The sequence below is a fragment of the Ranitomeya imitator genome, chromosome 4 (genome assembly GCF_032444005.1).
Source record: "Ranitomeya imitator isolate aRanImi1 chromosome 4, aRanImi1.pri, whole genome shotgun sequence".
Taxonomy (NCBI): Eukaryota; Metazoa; Chordata; class Amphibia; order Anura; family Dendrobatidae; genus Ranitomeya; species Ranitomeya imitator.
In genome coordinates, this window is record NC_091285.1 from 532,304,974 (window position 1) to 532,324,186 (window position 19,213).

General features: G+C 42.5%; 1 protein-coding gene across 1 annotated transcript; it reads right to left on the reverse strand.

The window, feature by feature from the left end:
- Positions 1-13,877: 13,877 nt before the first annotated feature.
- On the reverse strand, positions 13,878-17,380 carry LOC138674588 (uncharacterized). The gene is made up of 2 exons (XM_069762406.1): positions 16,589-17,380; positions 13,878-13,994 (listed from the first exon to the last, which is right to left on the reverse strand). The coding sequence occupies exons 1-2, from the start codon at positions 17,378-17,380 to the stop codon at positions 13,878-13,880; spliced, it is 909 nt and encodes a 302-aa protein (XP_069618507.1).
- Positions 17,381-19,213: the final 1,833 nt, after the last annotated feature.

Consider the following 19,213-nt stretch of genomic DNA (forward strand, 5'->3'; position numbering starts at 1 on the left):
ATCCAGATTCAGTCCATAAAATTCATAAAGTTTTATTGTTTCTTTTTAAAATATAGAAAGCACTACTCCGTTGTTTTCCTCATACCCCTTATTCCCAACTCACACCTATGCTAAGTTGTATGCAGTAGTGCAAACTTTTTGGATTGAAACTGGATCCTTACCTTCCTTGCAAGTATACATTGAAATATGTCAGAGATGTGATCCTGTGCTTCCATCACTCAAACTCACAGGGAGTTTCCACTAAGGGTGAGCTGATATTGTCTTTTTTTCAAAAACTGTGTACCAGAGGATAGAGGACCCTGCCCATGAGGACTAACTGCCTACAAGGGGGAAGATACAGTAGGTGAGGGTAGCAGAAGTCCTGGAAGCCGCAAGCGGACAGGAGATGTCCTGGAAGTAGCAGGCAGACACATAGGAGAGGCAAATTAAAAGTCTTAATGAGGTCCTGGAAGCCGCAAGCAGACAGGAGACACAGTGGAAGCTGCAGGCGAACACACTTCAGAAGCCACAAGTGGACAGGAGACATCATGGAACCCACAAATGGACACATAGCATGGGCAAACTAAAAGTTTTAATGATCGGTGGCTGTAACCATGTCCCAGCACTGACTGACAGTCAGCTCAGCATTTATGTTCTGCTGAGCTGGCTGTCAGTGCCGATGCAAACTCGCAGCCACCACTTACTGTACACAGATCAGTTACTGAAGCTGCATCAGCCATGCCTCTATTACTGAAAGTCTAAAGGTACCGTCACACTAGACGATATCGCTAGCGATCCGTGACGTTGCAGCGTCCTGGCTAGCGATATCGTCCAGTGTGACAGGCAGCAGCGATCAGGCCCATGCTGTGATATCGCTGGTCGGGGAAGAAAGTCCAGAACTTTGTTTCGTCGCTGGATCTCCCGCTGACATCGCTGAATCGGCGTGTGTGACGCCGATTCAGCAATGTCTTTGCTGGTAACCAGGGTAAACATCGGGTTACTAAGCGCAGGGCCGCGCTTAGTAACCCGATGTTTACCCTGGTTACCATCGTTAAAGTAAAAAAAACAACCACTACATACTTACCTACCGCTGTCTGTCCCCGGCGCTGTGCTTCTCTGCTCTGGCTGTGAGCACAGCGGCCGGAAAGCACAGCGGTGACGTCACCGCTCTGCTTTCCGGCTGCCCGGCGCTCACAGCCAGAGCAGAGAAGCACAGCGCCGGGGACAGACAGCGGTAGGTAAGTATGTAGTGGTTGTTTTTTTTACTTTAACGATGGTAACCAGGGTAAACATCGGGTTACTAAGCGCGGCCCTGCGCTTAGTAACCCGATGCTTACCCTGGTTACCGGGGACTTCGGGATTGTTGGTCGCTGGAGAGTGGTCTGTGTGACAGCTCTCCAGCGACCAAACAGCGACGCTGCAGCGATCCGGATCGTTGTCGGTATCGCTGCAGCGTCGCTTAGTGTGACGGTACCTTAAGGCTGCCTGGAGGAATAAAATTCAATTTCTCCAGGTAGCTTGGCTTTCAGTGTGGCGTCCGCATGGCTTTATTACTCTATTAACCTGCACATTAACCCTATATCTGCAGGTTAATAGCGTTTTTTGACATGATAGGTTCCCTTTAGAAGTGATAACCGATAGATGTCTGTGTTTTACATTCTGTAGATATGAGTCTTGACTGGAGGAAGAAGAATGAAGAAAATGGATGACTGCAATTGGAGATGTGAATGGTGAGTATCTGGATTTATGTGTGCTGCATACACTAATACAATCTTCAGAACTTTGTATAAATGATACATACTACTATAGTCATTGTTGTATGTGGGTAATATTAGTCTTAGCACTCTGTTTTTTTGTTATTGATCAGTATGTAATATTATTAACCCCTTCACCCCAAAGCCTGTTTTCACCCAAGTGACAGGGCCAATTTTTACAATTCTGACCACTGTCACTTTATGAGGTCATAACTCTGAAACGCTTCAACGGATCCCGGTGATTCTGACACTGTTTTCTCGGGACATATTGTACTTCATGATAGTGGTAAAACTTCTTCGATATGACTTGCATTTATTTGTGAAAAAAACAAAAATTTGTCGGAAATTATGAAAATTTAGCAATTTTCAAACTCTTAGTTTTTATGCCCTTAAATTAGAGAGTTATATCACATAATATAGTTAATAAACAACATTTCCCACATGTCTGCTTTACATCAGCACAATTTTGGAAACATAATTTTTTTTTGTTAGGACGTTATAAGGGTTAAAAGTTGACCAGCGATTTCTCATTTTTGCAACAAAATTTGCAAAACCATTTTTTTACGGACCACCTCACACTTGAAGTGACTTTGAGGGGTCTATATGACAGAAAATGCCCAAAAGTGACACCATTCTAAAAACTGCACCCCTCAAGGTACTCAAAACCACATTCAAAAAGTTTATTAACCCTTCAGGTGCTTCACAGGAATTTATTGAATGTTTAAAAAAATTGAACATTTAACTTTTTTTTCACAACATTTTTACTTCAGGTCCAATTTGTTTCATTTTACCAAGGGTAACAGGAGAAATTGGACCACAAAAGTCGTTGTACAATTTGTCCTGAGTACGCCGATACCCCATATGTGGGGGTAAACCACTGTTTGGGCACATGGCAGAGCTCGGAAGGGAAGGAGCGCCATTTGACTTTTCAATGCAAGATTTGCTGGAATTGAGATCGGAGCCCATGTCACGATTGGAGAGCAAATGATGTGCCTAAACAGTGGAAACCCCCACAAGTGACACCATTTTGGAAAGTAGACCCCCTAAGGAACTAATCTAGATGTGTGGTGAGCACTTTGAACCTCCAAGTGCTTCACAGAAGTTTATAATGTAGAGCCGTAAAAAAAAAAATTATATTAATTTTCACAAAAAATGATCTTTTTGCCCCAAATTTTTTATTTTCCCAAGGGTAAAAGGATAAATTGGACCCCAAAAGTTGTTGTGCAATTTGTCCTGAGTACGTCGATACTTCATATATGTGGATAAACCACTGTTTGAGCGCATGGCAGAGCTCGGAAGGGAAGGAGTGCCATTTGACTTTTTAATGCAAAATTGGCTGGAATTGAGATCGGACGCCATGTCGCATTTGGAGAGCCCCTGACGTGCCTTAACAGTGGAAATCCCCCACAAGTGACCCCATTTTGGAAAGAAGACCCCCTAAGGAACTTATCTAGATGTGTGGTGAGCACTTTTAACCCCCAATTGTTTCACTAAAGTTTAGAATGTAGCATTGTGAAAATTAAAAAATCATTTTTTCTTTCCACAAAATGATGTTTTAGCCCGCAATTTTTTTTTCCCAAGGGTAACAGGAGAAATTGGACCACAATTGTTATTGTCCAATTTGTCCTGAGTACGCTGATACCCCACATGTGGGGGGGAACCACCGTTTGAGTGCATGGCAGAGCTCGGAAGGGAAGGAGCACCGTTTGAAATGCAGACTTAGATGGAATGGACTGCAGGTGTCATGTTGCATTTGCAGAGCCCCTGATGTACCTAAACAGTAGAAACCCACCACAAGTGACCCCATATTGGAAACTAGACCCCCCAAGGAACTTATCTAGATGTGTTGTGAGAGCTTTGAACCAACAAGTGTTTCACTACAGTTTATAACGCAGAGCCGTGAAAATAAAAAATATTATTTTTTCCACGAAAATGATATTTTATCCCCTATGTTTTTATTTTCCCAAGGGTAACAGGACAAATTGGACCCCAAAAGTTGTTGTCCAACTTGTCCTGAGAACGCTGATACCCCATATGTTGGGGGGAACCACTGTTTGGGTGCACGGCAGAGCTCGAAAGGGAAGGAGCGCCATTTGAAATGCAGACTTAGATGGATTGGTCTGCAGGCGTCATGTTGCATTTGCAGAGCCCCTGATGTACCTAAACAGTAGAAACTCCCCACAAGTGACCCCATATTGGAAACTAGACCCCCAAAGGAACTTATCTAGATGTGTTGTGAGAGCTTTGAACCAACAAGTGTTTCACTACAGTTTATAACGCAGAGCCGTGAAAATAAAAAATATTTTTTTTTCCACGAAAATGATATTTTATCCCCTATGTTTTTATTTTCCCAAGGGTAACAGGACAAATTGGACCCCAAAAGTTGTTGTCCAACTTGTCCTGAGAACGCTGATACCCCATATGTTGGGGGGAACCACTGTTTGGGCACACAGGAGAACTCGGAAGGGAAGGAGCCCTGTTTTACTTTTTCAAAGCAGAATTGGCTGGAATTGAGATCGGACGCCATGTCGCGTTTGGAGAGCCCCTGATGTGCCTAAACAGTGGAAACCCCCAATTATAACTGAAACCCTAACCCCAACCCTAACCCTAGCCCTAACCCTAGCCCTAGCCCTAACCCCAACCCTAACCCTAACCCTAGCCCTAACCCTAGCCCTAGCCCTAACCCTAGCCCTAACCCTAGCCCTAACCCTAGCACTAATGGGAAAATGGAAATAAATACATTTTTTTACATTTTATTATTTTTCCCTAACTAAGGGGGTGATGAAGGGGAGTTTGATTTACTTTTATAGCGTTTTTTTGGCGGATTTTTATGATTGGCAGCTGTCACACACTAAAAGACGCTTTTTATTGCAAAAAATTGTTTTTGCATCACCACATTTTGAGAGCTATAATTTATCCATATTTTGGCCCACAGAGTCATATGAGGTCTTGTTTTTTGCGGGACGAGTTGACGTTTTTATTGGTAACATTTTCGGGCAGATGACATTTTTTGATCGCTTTTTATTCCGATTTTTGGGAGGCGGAATGAACAAAAACCAGCTATTCCTGAATTTCTTTTAGGGGGGGCGTTTATACCGTTCCACGTGTGGTAAAATGGATAAAGCAGTTTTATTCTTCGGGTCAGTACGATTACAGCGATACCTCATTTATGTAATTTTTTTTATGTTTTGGCGCTTTTACACAATAAAAACTATTTTATATAAAAAAATAATTGTTTTTGCATCGCATTATTCTGAGAGCTATAACTTTTTTATTTTTCTGCTGATGATGCTGTATGGCGGCTTTTTTTTTGCGGGACAAGATGACGTTTTCAGCGGTACCATGGTTATTTATATCCGTTGTTTTGATCGCGTGTTATTCCACTTTTTGTTCGCCTGTATGATAATAAAGCGTTGTTTTTTGCCTTGTTTTTTTTTTTTTTTTGCGGTGTTCACTGAAGGGGTTAACTAGTGGGATAGTTTTATAGAGCGGGATTTTTTTAAATTTTTTTTTACACATTCTATTTTTTTTTTTTTTACTTTCTAACATTGTCCCAGGGTGGGACATCTCTGTATTAGATCAGATCGTTGATCTGACACTGTGCATAGCACAGTGTCAGATCAACGATCTGACAGGCAGTTTAGGTGGCTTTCTGGCGCCTGCTCTCAGCAGGCACCGGCTAGCCAGGTCACTTCATGACCCGGAAGGAGTCCGGCGGCCATCTTGGATCCGGGGACTCCTTCCGGGTCACCGGAGCAACGCGATCTCATTGCGTTGCTCCGGTGGGAGAGCGCAGGGAGCCCCCGTCCCTGCGGGACCCCCCTCTATGCCGCTGTCACTACTGACAGCGGCATCAGAGGGGTTAAATGCCTGCGATCGGCGATAGCGCCGATCGTGGGCATTGCTGCGGGGTGTCAGCTGTCATATACAGCTGACACCCGCACCTGATCACCGCGGCGCTCAGCGCGAGACCGCGGTGATCGGTGCGCCGTACTAGTACTGCTGCTGGCACTAATGCAGTGCCGGCAGCGCAGTACTAGTACGGCGCATGTCACGAAGGGGTTAAGGGCTTGTTTCCACTTGCGAGAAACACGTCCATGTCTTGCATGTGGAAACGAAGCTCTGGCGCCGGCACTCCGGAGCGGAGTGTGCGGTTCCATGTGTTGCTATGCGGCCGCACGCTTCGCACCGGAGTGCCGGCGCCAGAGCTTCGTTTCCACACGCGAGACACGGACGTGTTTCTCGCAAGTGGAAAAGAGGCCTAAGTCTCCTTTGTACACCAGGTGCTGATAATATGTCAATAGGTCATTGTGTGTCAATATTATTTGTCCCTTGTACTGTTAATTTTGGTGATATTGGCCTTGGAATAGTGGGTTTTGTCCAGCAATAGAATAGTGATAGTATTTGTTGTGTGGAAACTATTATTTAGAAGTTTAAGGCGGTGTGCACATGTTACGGATTTTTTGCTTTTTTTCCGCGTTTTTTCGCTATAAAAACGCGATAAAACTGCGAAAAAACACATCCATTAAGCATCTTATTAATAGAATGCAATCTGCAATTTTTGTGCACATATTGCGTTTTTTTTCCACAAAAAAAACACATCGCGGTAAAAAATGCAGCATGTTCATTAATTTTGCGGATTTTTTGAGGATTTCCCGCTATTTAATGCATTGGGAAGCTCCGGAAAAAAACGCGAAAAAAACACGAGAAAAACGCTAAAAAACGCATGCGGATTTCCTGCAGAAAATGTCCAGTTTTGTTCAGGAAATTTCTGCAAAGAATCCTGATGTGTGCACATAGCCTTACTTAAAAAATGATCATATTGTTATGTTTACTTTGTTATATTATATAGCAACACCACCTATCTGAGCAACATGCTGTGGGGCGGCGGCAAGTCCGCCTGTTTTTGGTGTGTTATCTTGAATTTTTCCTTTTTTGGTGTTTTTGAAGTCCAAATTTTGCCCTGGTTCCCATAGTACTCTAGTTATGTCACTGGATACACCATTTGGTGCTAATATCCCGACTCTCCAGTGATCCAGTGATCCCCTCTTCACTTCTCCTTAATATTGCACAACTCCTTACTAAAGCGGCCACTCATCCAGCATCATAAGGACAGTCTCTGTTTCTGCTATGAATGGGGACATGAGCTTCTCTATTGCATGACCATTTACTGGCTTGTTTGTTTTAGGGTATCTAATTGAAATATCTGCTCCAGTGACTGATCTTCTTTAAGGTTTATTCACATAAAGGTATTTTAAGTTTGCTATGTAAGAGAGGATATCTAATAAATCCATAAAAAAAAATGTCATCTGAGTTTATCTTCTGCTTTTGCCATACTACTTTGAATCTACAGTACACACCAATGATTGTGAGAAGTGACATATATTATTATTATTTATTTACATAGCACCATTGATTCCATGGTGCTGTACATGAGGAAAGGTTACATACAAATTACAGATATCACTTACAGTAAGCAAACTAAGAATGACAGACTGATACAGAGGGGCGAGGACCCTGCCCTTGCTACATTCTACAGGATGGTGGGGAAGGAGACAGTAGGTTGGGGGTTGCAGCAGTTCCGGTGTTGGTGAGGCGGTAGCTCCGGTGATGGTGAGGCGGTAGCTCCGGTAGTGATGAGGAGGCAGTGGGGTCAGTGCAGGCTGTAGGCTTTCCTGAACAGGTGGGTTTTCAGGTTCCATCTGAAGGTTCCGAATGTGGATGATAGTCGGACTTGTTGGGGCAAAGAATTCCAGAGGATGGGGGATATTCGGGAGAAGTCTTGGAGGCGATTGGGCGAGGAGCGAATAAGTGTGGAGGAGAGAAGGAAGTCTTGGGAGGACCCAAGATTACGTGAGAGATGTTATCGGGAGATTAGGTCATATATTGTGAAGTTATAATAATAAATACATTAGCACCCCACAAAGTAATTTGAGGATGAAGCAGCAAAAACAGATATACAGATTTGTGTGGAAGAAAGGTAAAAGAAGCTACAAAAGTAAATTTTCTACAAACAAATAATATATCATAATATGACACTTCAATAAATAAAACAGTTTACAGATCTGTAGCAGATGTTAGTTGAGTGGTTAGTTATCAGCAGCTATACAGTTGGTATTGTCCTTGCTGACAAATGCCTTTACTGACAATTGCTATTAGCAGTATAGTTTATCAATGCATATCACTTTTGTATCGAAGACTATAATGAAATAACTTTGGAATATCTTTTGAATGTGATTCTTTCTTATCTAGCATTGGCGGTGCAGCGTATAGATAGAAACAATGTAGTTTCTTCGTTTACTATGCCTTTAAGAAGCTTCAAGATTGTGCGCACGCTAGAACCCCTGATGGTGTGGATAGACATGGTTCCAGATGGACGCCAGCTGCTACTTCAGGATAGACTTCGGACACACGGCAGCTGAACTCCAAAAGGGCAGGAAGCTGGAATGGCCAAAAATGGGAAGGCTTGGCTGGTTCAGTAAGGCAGAGCAGTTGCTGGCAGACACGGCTGGTATACAATAAGGCATGGCAGGTGCTGGCAGGCACGGCTGGTATACGGGCAGGCACAGACTAGTACTAGAACATGTGACCAGAGAACTAACAAGCATGCAGACAAGCAAAGTGAAACCATTGCTCAGGCACCTCTCAACAGGTGGAGATGCCTTAAATAATAAGTGTCTCTCAGCCATTAACTGAGGACACTTCAGGATGCTGCACGCTGTCTCTTTAACAGACCAGGAGCGAGCGCGCGCACCCTAAATGTAGTGAGATGTGTACAGACCCCATTTAGTTTTGGGAAGGCAGATTTCACTCGATTTTATTTGAGGAGGTGGGAGCTGTCGTTTTTACAGTAACTTGGGAAACCTCTATTTTTCAAGTGACAGATGAAAGACCTGAGGGGGTCTTTTTTCCTGGAGGTTTGTTTTTTTTGTTGGTAACATTTTGGGGTGCATAACAGTTTTTGATCACTTTTTATTCAGATACTTGAGATGCAGAATAAACAAAAAATGGCAATTTACTTACTGTATTTATATTTTTTCACTGAACAACTCACCGTGCAGTAAAAGTGACCGCCGTTCTATTCTTCGAGTCCGTATGATTACCACGATAGCAGATTTATATAGCTTTTTTTTTTGCTACTTTAACACACCAGTAAAATAAAAGCGAAGTCAAAGTAATAAAGGAACTTGAAAAATTCCCCAAATAATTATAGAAATAGCAAAAAGGCAATGGTATTTTCCCTGCCAAGGTCACAAAGGAAAATGTATAAACAGGATGCAGGAGCCCCCCTTACTGAAGAAGGTAACACGGGTGCAACATTTTAACCAATACCTCCTAGAATTAGTATATTTTTTGCTCATCTTGTCTTTACAGAGTACAGCCTGGACCGTCAATGTTGAACTTATAACCTAGGGGCTTGCACCTCTGTGATGCACTAGTAGAGTGTTGGACAGCCCGCCTAATCGAATAATAGGGGAGTGTCATAGGCTGTTAGCTGGACACTGTGTTAGGCTTACGTCACATGTCCTGATTCTGGTACTAGAAAAACTTGTACCGGTGCTCTCCACGTGGTACATATGTGTGCCATCCGTGTGCCAAATCAGTGTGACACGATCCAGCGCCTGGGAAAGGTAGTTCAGTTAGTTCCCAAGCACCAGGTGCTAAATGCAGCTCTTATCAGTGACACCTGGTCTCCTTGTGATCAGCGAGGCTAGGCGACACTGAGGAGACTTGTAGTCAGCTCAGCACCACTACCTGTGTATCGCACATATAAAATAAATCAGTTTAAAAAAAAAACGGGTGGGGTCCCCCTTAATTTATCAAAATAGCTGAGGGAAAGCGAACAACTCAGAGCTGGTGGTAATATTATGGGAAGGGGCTAATCATGAAGCTTCACAGGCTATTAATATCAGCTCACAGCTGTTTGCTTAGCCTTTACTGGCTGCTATAGGGGGACTCCAAAAAAATGATCTGGGTATAATTACTAACCAGGCTAAACAGACAGCTGTGGGCGGATATTAATAGGCTGGGACAGGACCATGGATACTGGCCCCCTAACAGGCTAAAAACATCAACGCTCAGCCACCCTAGAAATGGTGCAGCCAATTCTGGCGCTTAACATCCGCTCTTCCCACTTGCCCTGATGTGGTGGCAAGTGGGTTAATAGTTGTGGGGTTGATGTCAGCTAGTTTATGTTCACAGACATGAAGCCCAGGGTTAGTAATGGAGAGGTGTCTATCAGCCCCCCCATTACTAACCCCATTGTCAGAAGTAATAAAGACACAGACAGAGTAAAATACTTTAATTGAAATAAACATTTGCCTTTCCACCCATAATCCATAATGCCTATTTCCCACGATGATCCCCAACTCAGCTACATTCAGATGGTTTGGTGCTTGATGACATCAGTGATGCTACCGCTCACCAAGCCAGCCAGGACACACTGAGCTGAGCGTGAGAGCTGCTGCATGTGACCGGCAGTGATCTGTCAGTGTCTCACAGACAGTCTTTTAGACCTGGCTTACAGCAGAATCTAACAGGCCAATGTTAGATTCGGGCAACAACTTTTATGTCTTCAGATGGTCAGAAGGAGTGCAGTATCAGAGACTACATCACGTGCAGCACATCATATGTTCCACTTGCGACTTAATCTACATTGGATTGACATCTAGAGAGCTACGTGTGAGATCATGTGAACATGTGAGATATTATAGCGGCACATGATGTCGCTGATCCGAGTACTCTCAAGACAATCCCATGCAATTTTAAATTAAAGCATAATTGTAATCCTAATGAATATAAGGTGTGGGGTATTGATCATATACATTTGGGAATAAGGCGTGGGGATTATAAACGTATCCTTGCACAGCGTGAGTGCAAATGGATTTCCATTCTTGATACTATGGTACTGGCCGGTTTGAATGAGCAACTGAGTTTTCTCCCTTTTCTTTAAATATCTAGTTTCCATGGTTTTATTTTATTATTTATGATTATATTTTTTATATTTTTTCATTATTTTTTCTTTAGTTGTCCTTATTCTTAATATCCTTTTAAGCATCATTCATCTGGTGTTTTCCTGGACATTGGAGATCATGGAATGTCAAAACGATCACCTTAATAATGTCCCATGCCTCAAGATTCTGCATATTGTCACTTTTTTATTATTATTTTTCATTTTTATTTTTTTTATTTTTCTTAAAATTTATTGTATATATAATGTCACTAGATTTGCACAGTGTAGTTTTATATATATATATATATATATATATATATATATCTATATATATATATATACTTTATAATTGATATATATGCACTGATATTTATTGGCACAATTGCACTTTACTGTCACTTTTATATAAAGGGGCCATAGTGTTTATTTATAATAATGTCGGTTTTGACGTTCAGGAGAATCAATTATCCTTGCCCTCTCCCCCTTCAACCTTTTTTGTATTTGCGTTCTGGTATAGGAATAGTAGAGAGGTAAATGTCCTCTCTTTTTGCCCACATTCAATATGGCAGTTACCTGAGTAGTTGTGCGCTGTAATAGGAAGTGGGAGGTGCGCATGTCTCCCATCGCTTAACAGCTGGAGCGTCGCACTCGGCGCTCTATAGTGACGTGTGCGGGTCAATGACATCACTGGGGATTTCCCTGTGACCCGCATCGCCATGAGCTGCATAGTGTGATGTAATTTCTGGCGCGACTGATGAGATACACATGCCGAAAAATTATAACGACTCCAGAGCACATATTTAAACAAAGAAAAAAAGGGCAATTTTACACTAAATAGTAGAAAAAAGCCCCAACGCCTACACAAGAGGCAACCCACTCCATATTAACACTATAAACAGGAGAACCAGGAGTATAATAGGTATATAAATTTATTACAAATACAGGGTATAAATATACATACAGTAAGTGACGTAAGATGATAGTATATAAGCAGAGAACACAATATAAAGTGCAAGAAAGGATGGAAACACGGGAAACCAGTATCCACCCAGTGTGCGGGAGCACAAAAAAAAAAATCCAAAACAGTCTGATACAACAGACTGAAAATACACAGCGCTGCAGGAAGCCAGTAGTACATATAATAAAGTGACAAATCGTCTTTTTATCCTGGTTCCGGTCCGGTGTGCGGTGTAGCCCTTCTTATCTGCGGTAAGCCCCAATATTTCACTATTAGTGACGATTTGTCACTTTATTATATGTACTACTCGCTTCCTGCAGCGCTGTGTATTTTCAGTCTGTTGTATCAGACTGTTTTGGATTTTTTTTTTTGTGCTCCCGCACACTGGGTGGATACTGGTTTCCCGTGTTTCCATCCTTTCTTGCACTTTATATTGTGTTCACTGCTTCTATACTATCATCTTACGTCACTTACTGTATGTATATTTATACCCTGTATTTGTAATAAATTTATATACCTATTATACTCCTGGTTCTCCTGTTTATACATGCCGAAAAATGCCCAATTACCGGTTCACGCACTAGAGCTCTATTTAAAGACTGTTGGGACGTACCTCAAACAGGGCCCCCTGAAGAAGCCAATGCGAAATGCGCTTTGGGGCTGCATTTGTGGTGTCTTAACAAGGTACTATGGGTAAGAGCATTTCTGTATTTATGGGTTAGGTAGCATAGAAAATTGGAACAGCACTTTACCAATAGGTGGGTGCACGCCTCCTGGACAAAATATCCGAAAAAAAACACATTTTTTCACCTTTAAGCTATGGAGTGCTGCCTGCATTTTTTCTGGTCTGGTTTAGGTAGTAGTGATATATAGCATATTATTATATGGCACTTTATGGATCCCTGTTGTGAAGGGCTTAAAATAATTAACATTGTGCCATGGTTTATAAATTTTTCTGAATGCTCTGCCCACCTTATTACATGAATGTTGAGACCCACATTCTTTGTTGTCCATCCCTCCCTATGTAAACTATTTTGTCATGATACTAATTTCTTGTATATTTATGTGCCTTTTTGTGATTTAATAAAGAAAAAACCTTTTTAGTAGAATTTTCTTGGACTGTTAGGGTACCGTCACACTATACCATTTCGATCGCTACGACGGTACGATTCGTGACGTTCCAGCGATATCGTTACGATATCGCTGTGTCTGACACGCAGCAGTGATCAGGGATCCTGCTGAGAATCGTACGTCGTAGCAGATCGTTTAGAACTTTCTTTCATCGCTGGATCTCCCGCTGTCATCGCTAGATCGGTGTGTGTGACACCGATCTAGCGATGCGATCCAGCGATGCGTTCGCTTGTAACCTGGGTAAACATCGGGTAACTAAGCGCAGGACCGCGCTTAGTAACCCGATGTTTACCCTGGTTACAAGCGTAAAACTAAAAAAAAACAAACAGCACATACTTACATTCTGGTGTCCGTCAGGTCCCTTGCCGTCTGCTTCCCGCACTGTGACTGCCGGCCGTAAAGTGAAAGCAGAGCACAGCGGTGACGTGCTTTCACTTTCACTTTACGGCCGGCAGTCACAGTGTGGGAAGCAGACGGCAAGGGACCTGACGGACACCAGATGTAAGTATGTGCTGTTTGTTTTTTTTAGTTTTACGCTTGTAACCAGGGTAAACATCGGGTTACTAAGCGCGGTCCTGCGCTTAGTTACCCGATATTTACCCTGGTTACCCAGGGACCTCGGCATCGTTGGTCGCTGGAGAGCTGTCTGTGTGACAGCTCCCCAGCGACCACTCTACGATTTACCTACGATCACGGCCAGGTCATATCGCTGGTCGTGATCGTAGGTAAATCGTATAGTGTGACGGTACCCTTACTCCAGGTTTTTCTTCTATTGACAATGTACCCTGGGGTCAGCAGATGACCTTGGGATTCCTTGGCAATCATCGGTACTTGCGATTACGATCACAAAGGGCTGGAGGTGTCAGAGAGGGCCTTTAAACCCCTTTTTAACCACTTAGATTCCGCTGTTGCAAATGACAGCGGTATTTAAGGGGTTGCTCAACCCGATCGGCTCCAAAACCAGTCGGGGCCGATTCTGCAGAGTATCAGTTGTTATATACAGCTGTCACCTGCAGAATTTTTACCTGCCAGGGGCGCTATTTATCTATTCACGATCACCATTTTAATACGGCGATGAGAGAATAAGGCCCCTTAGCGTTCATCAATTCAAGACCTCAATTGAAATAAAGTCTCTGCTCACCTCCTGCAGCAGCGCCGTCTCAATGATGTCGGGGTCACAGAGACTTGTGGTGGCGAATGAGCGCCACTCATTGGCAGCCTGCACATAGCACAACAATAAATGTCCCTGTATAGGAACAGAGGTGCCAACATCACTGGAACAGTGTCACAATAGGATGGGAGTGTTGATGTTCTAAATTGGTTATGCTGGGGTTGTCCATTGGTGGAAGACCCCTTAAGCTATGTTCATATGTTCCGTTTTTGCAGTGTTTTTTTTTCTGAGTTTTTTTGCAAATTAAAAGCTACTTTTTTAAAGTTCCAGCAAAAGTTTTCAGTAAACTCATGCACACAATTGTTTCTTTTTGTTTCCTGACTGAATTGAAAAACTGCAGTGTTTTTTAAAACTGCAGCATGTCACTTCTTTCAGCGTTTTTTCACCATAGAAAGCAATGAGAAAATGCAAAAATGTTTCGGGAAATGCAATTTATGCATTTTTGCTGTTTTTTTGTTGTCGAATAAACTAACTTTCTTAAACATGTACTGTTGACAAATGACACATATAATCGGCACCAAAAAACGCAGCAAAAATGCACCAAGAAAAGCAGCAAAAATGCAGTTAAACCTGTTTTTAGTAAGCAACTTCTTTACTGCTAAGAGAGCAGGTTTTGCATGCAGAGAAAAAAAAACCGCTGCAAAAACGCAGTGTGTGAACATAGACTTAAAGCATCATGAACTATGTGAAAACCATGCTGGGAGCATAACTACCAGAGTACACTGCACAATCCAGCATTTGTATTAGGCAGTGTTCACTGTTTGTATTTTATGTCAAAGGTAAATGTCAGGAAATAATCCAGATGTACTGCCTGCCTCTGACGGAATCTCCTGACGTATGCCAACGTACAAGTAGCCAGCGCTATACGTCACCGATTCACTGCCATTACTTTAAAACGCACATTATAATTTTGGTGTGGATGCCTTTCTGTTGAATAGGATGGGCAACTATATACTAAAAAACAGTATGTGGGCACAAACAGCCCTGGCTTATGCCAAATAGACACTCTTGGCATTCAATAAGCTAACAGGGTCCACTGGATATAAGAAGAGCAAATTGATTCCCAGGACCACCAAATAGGGGCAATGTGAAGTGCCTCTTATCTGTCGGCATCACCAGCACCCCTTCTGATTGTTAGCCCCAACACAGCATCGTGTATGCGTCCCCCTGCAATGATAATATCACACCAGACCTATATGCATCAGAAGAGGTGCCAGAGATTTCGACACATAGGAGGTTCGCGGGTCTGCCGTCCAGCAACCGTAGACTACTTACATGGCCAATGGAATCGATTTGCTAATCTCTTCTGGATATTTTCTATAAAACCATAAATAAATTTACCAGTGAGCATTGACTGCTTTTCTGTCTTGTACCATGCAGTAATCAGCCGACAATCAAACACAGGCGTCGTTGTCAGCTGATCATATTTTTTTTACGGACCTAAATATAATCGTTGGTCAGCAGCACTTTCCCTTGTGTAATCAGTGGCCGTGTCGCTGAGAACAAGCAAACTGTACAGCGACAAACAACCATTAGGGTATGTGCACACGTCAGGATTTTTTCCTGACATAATCCTGAGAATTCTGCCAGAAATCCGCATGCTTTTTTCGCGTGGATTTCTCGCGGAAATTGTGCATTTTTTGCGCGGATTTTTTGCGTTTTTTTTTTATTTTCCGGAATGTCCTTTTTGATAGGAAATCCGCAAAAAATCCGCAAAAAGATAGAGCATGTCCGGATTTTTTGCGGTATGCGTTTTTTTTGCGGAAAAAAACGCTAACATCTGCACAAAAAATGCGGAATGCATTCTAAATGATAGGATGCATAATGTTAGCTTTTTTTAGCGGATTTATAGCGTTTTTATGGCGAAATTCCGCAAAAAAAACGCTAAAAATCCGGACATGTGCACATACCCTTACATTTACACATTGTAAAAGGGGCCTTACATTATTTCTATAAACCTATCCATCAAGTTAGAATGATAATGCGGCACACTTCTACTCTCACTTCTTCTTCTGCACTAGTCTATAACCTTATTCATATCTATTGTGCTTTATTGTTTGTCTCCAGGCATGTGTTATTTAAAGACTTTAACTCCAGTGAAGATTTAGAAAAATACAGATATTTAATAAATAGATTAATGAATAATGATATAAATATTAAACATTCAATGCAAACAGAAAAAAATGCACACGTATATATGTACGGTATATACTTAATACAATAATTTAGGCGAGTCTTCTTTTCTAGGCACGGAGTCTTATCTTCTTTACAGATGAGATGCTTCTGTCCTGCACATTTCCACCAGGTGTGAGTATTCTTCACAGGAGAGCTGAGAAATATAACATTCAGGTTAGCAGCAAATATATATTTGATAATATGAAATGCCCATGAATAGTGGGCCGTACATTTTATCTTATCAGTTACACTTATGTTTTATTGTATGGCAGAATATGCCTCCTAGGACGCATTTACTTTTGAGATTCAGATGTTCTTTGAGCGCACACTCTTGGAGTATAAAGGCAATTGGGGACACTTATTTTCAGTTAATAGACTATGTTACAAAAGATCTAGAATGCGTATACTCAAATATCAATGTATAAATGATTTATCACTGTATATATTCTATATAAAGAGATGCTTACCATCTGTGGGTGGCTGGTGACGTGGTCATTCGATGGCTGTGACAATGCCGCAAAGGTTACTGGATAGTTCTGTACTGGTCGTACTTGTAACTCGGAGCATTGAGGGAAGTCATATGGCATCTGGCAGCGTTTTCGTGTGTTTTGGCACTGAGATCTAACAGCAGTTGAGCTTGTTGAAGATTTATGCTCTTTAGATTCCATAAGAGACATATTCTCTTTTACAGGCTCTGAGCAAAGTGAGGGACTCGTGTCAATGTAGCAGCTAATGCTTTGGGCACATTTTGTCCTTTGCTTGAAAGTTTGTCTTCTCTGCTCCAATACTTCTTTACTGAGACCCAGCTGTGCAGACAGATATGAGATATACCTTATGGTCAACTGAAGTGTTTCTATTTTGGTTAAGGTCTTGTCTATTGGAACTACCGAAGGAGGTAGATATCTTCTGAGGTTCTGCAGAGCTTTGGAGAGGTTCCTCATCCTCATCTTCTCTCTCTCACTTGCACTCTGTCGTTGGGTGAATGGCAGTTTTCCTTTCATCTTCTTAATTTTCTTTTCTGAAGGCTGGATATTCAAGTCCATTGGTTGAGAAGAAGGTATAGAAATGCTACCAAAAGCGTCTTGAGATGTTTGGCTTTGGTAACCAATATATGGAGGGGATAAACCACTGGAGCCTGTGGAAGATGCAGGAGAAAGACTGCTGTATCCCTCAGAGCTAGGATAATTATGCTGGCATACAGTGGCCCATGCCTGGCGCATGCTGTCCTGCTGGTAGAGAGGCCCAGAAGAGTTTTCCATGTCTCCTTTTCCTCTCAGAGTGCTTGTGGAATTGTGAGCAGAAGTGTGCAGTCCTGTCTTTATCCAGTCTGCAGAGGTGTGAATTGTCACCTTCAACACCATCATCAACACATCAAAGCCTCATGGGTCCCAGTCAGGCCAGGCAGGGGGTCCCTGGGAAGAAGCCTCAGTGGAGGACCTAAGTGAACAAATTCACTCCTGCAGGAATGAAATGTAATTCAAACTGTCTGAATATTTTGAAATATATCTATACGGTTTGAAGAATTTCTCTGAGAAAGGTTAGAAAAGTCCCTCCCATGTGTAATCCCACATGTGGGTGAGAACTGCACTTTTGTTTTTGGATGGAGCTTTCCTCCTTGTAAATTTGCTAGAAATAGCCCCTGTAGTGCCGTTTTTGCTAAAGACTACGCAGTATTTGACAACTCGAAATATAAATAAAGTTTTATGTATGGTCTATTGACTTTTTATACAGAATTTATGAAATGGACTCAGGATAGTATAATAGGATATTTGAGAATTCCAAATGCATTTCACCATAATCGTTTAGAAATGTACTTTTTATACAGTAAGACAAATGAAGCAGCATGTGACCCAAAATCTGTAGTCTTTTTTCAAGTGTGAAGTGCTAACATTGGAAACGTTTGCTACCCATGATGCCAGCAATTGCATCAAGTCAGAATAAATGGTGCCAATGGTTCTTACCATGAAAAAAATAGCAAATATATGATTGACTTGTATTAGAACGAGATATCAGCAGCGCGGTGGCTCAGTGGTTAGCACTGTATGGTGGCTCAGTGGTTAGCACTGTATGATGGCTCAGTGGTTAGCACTGTATGGTGGTTCAGTGGTTAGCACTGTAGTGTGGCTCAGTGGTTGGCACCATATGGTGGCTCTGTGGTTAGCACTATATGGAGGCTCAGTGGTTAGCACTGTATGGTGGCTCAGTGGTTAGTGTTGTATGGTGGCTCAGTGGTTAGCACTCTGGTGGCTCAGTGGTTAGTGTTGTATGGTGGCTCAGTGGTTAGCACTGTATGGTGGTTCAGTGGTTAGCACTGTAGTGTGGCTCAGTGGTTGGCACCATATGGTGGCTCTGTGGTTAGCACTGTATGGAGGCTCAGTGGTTAGCACTGTATGGTGGCTCAGTGGTTAGCACTGTATGGTGGCTCAGTGGTTGGCAGTGGCACCATATGGTGGCTCTGTGGTTAGCACTGTATGGAGGCTCAGTGGTTAGCACTGTATGGTGGCTCAGTGGTTAGCACTGTATGGAGGCTCAGTGGTTAGCACTGTATGGTGGCTCAGTGGTTAGTGTTGTATGGTGGCTCAGTGGTTAGCACTCTGGTGGCTCAGTGGTTAGTACTGTATGGTGGCTCAGTGGTTAGCGCTGTATGGTGACTCAGTGGTTAGCACGGTATGCTGGCTCAGTGGTTAACACTGTATAGTGGCTCAGTGGTTAGCGTTGTATGGTGGCTCCATGGTTAGCACTCTATGGTGCATCAGTGGTTAGTACTGTTGCTTTGCAGTGCTGAGTTCTGGGTTCAAATAAAACCAAGGAAAACATCTGCAGGGAGTTTGTACGTTCTCCCCGTATTTGAGTTTGTTTCTTTCGGGTTCTCTGGTTTCCTCCCACACTCCAAAGACATACTGATAGGGAACCTAGATTGTGAGCTCCAATGGGGACAATGATGATGATGTCTGAAAAGCGCTGTGGAATTAATGGGGTGGAGATCTTGTGCACTTAAAGCTATATGCTCCCGTTGCAGATTTGGCTGCGGATCCGCAGTGGATTTGACGCTGTGGATCTGCAGCTGTTTTCCATGCGTTTTACAGTAGCAT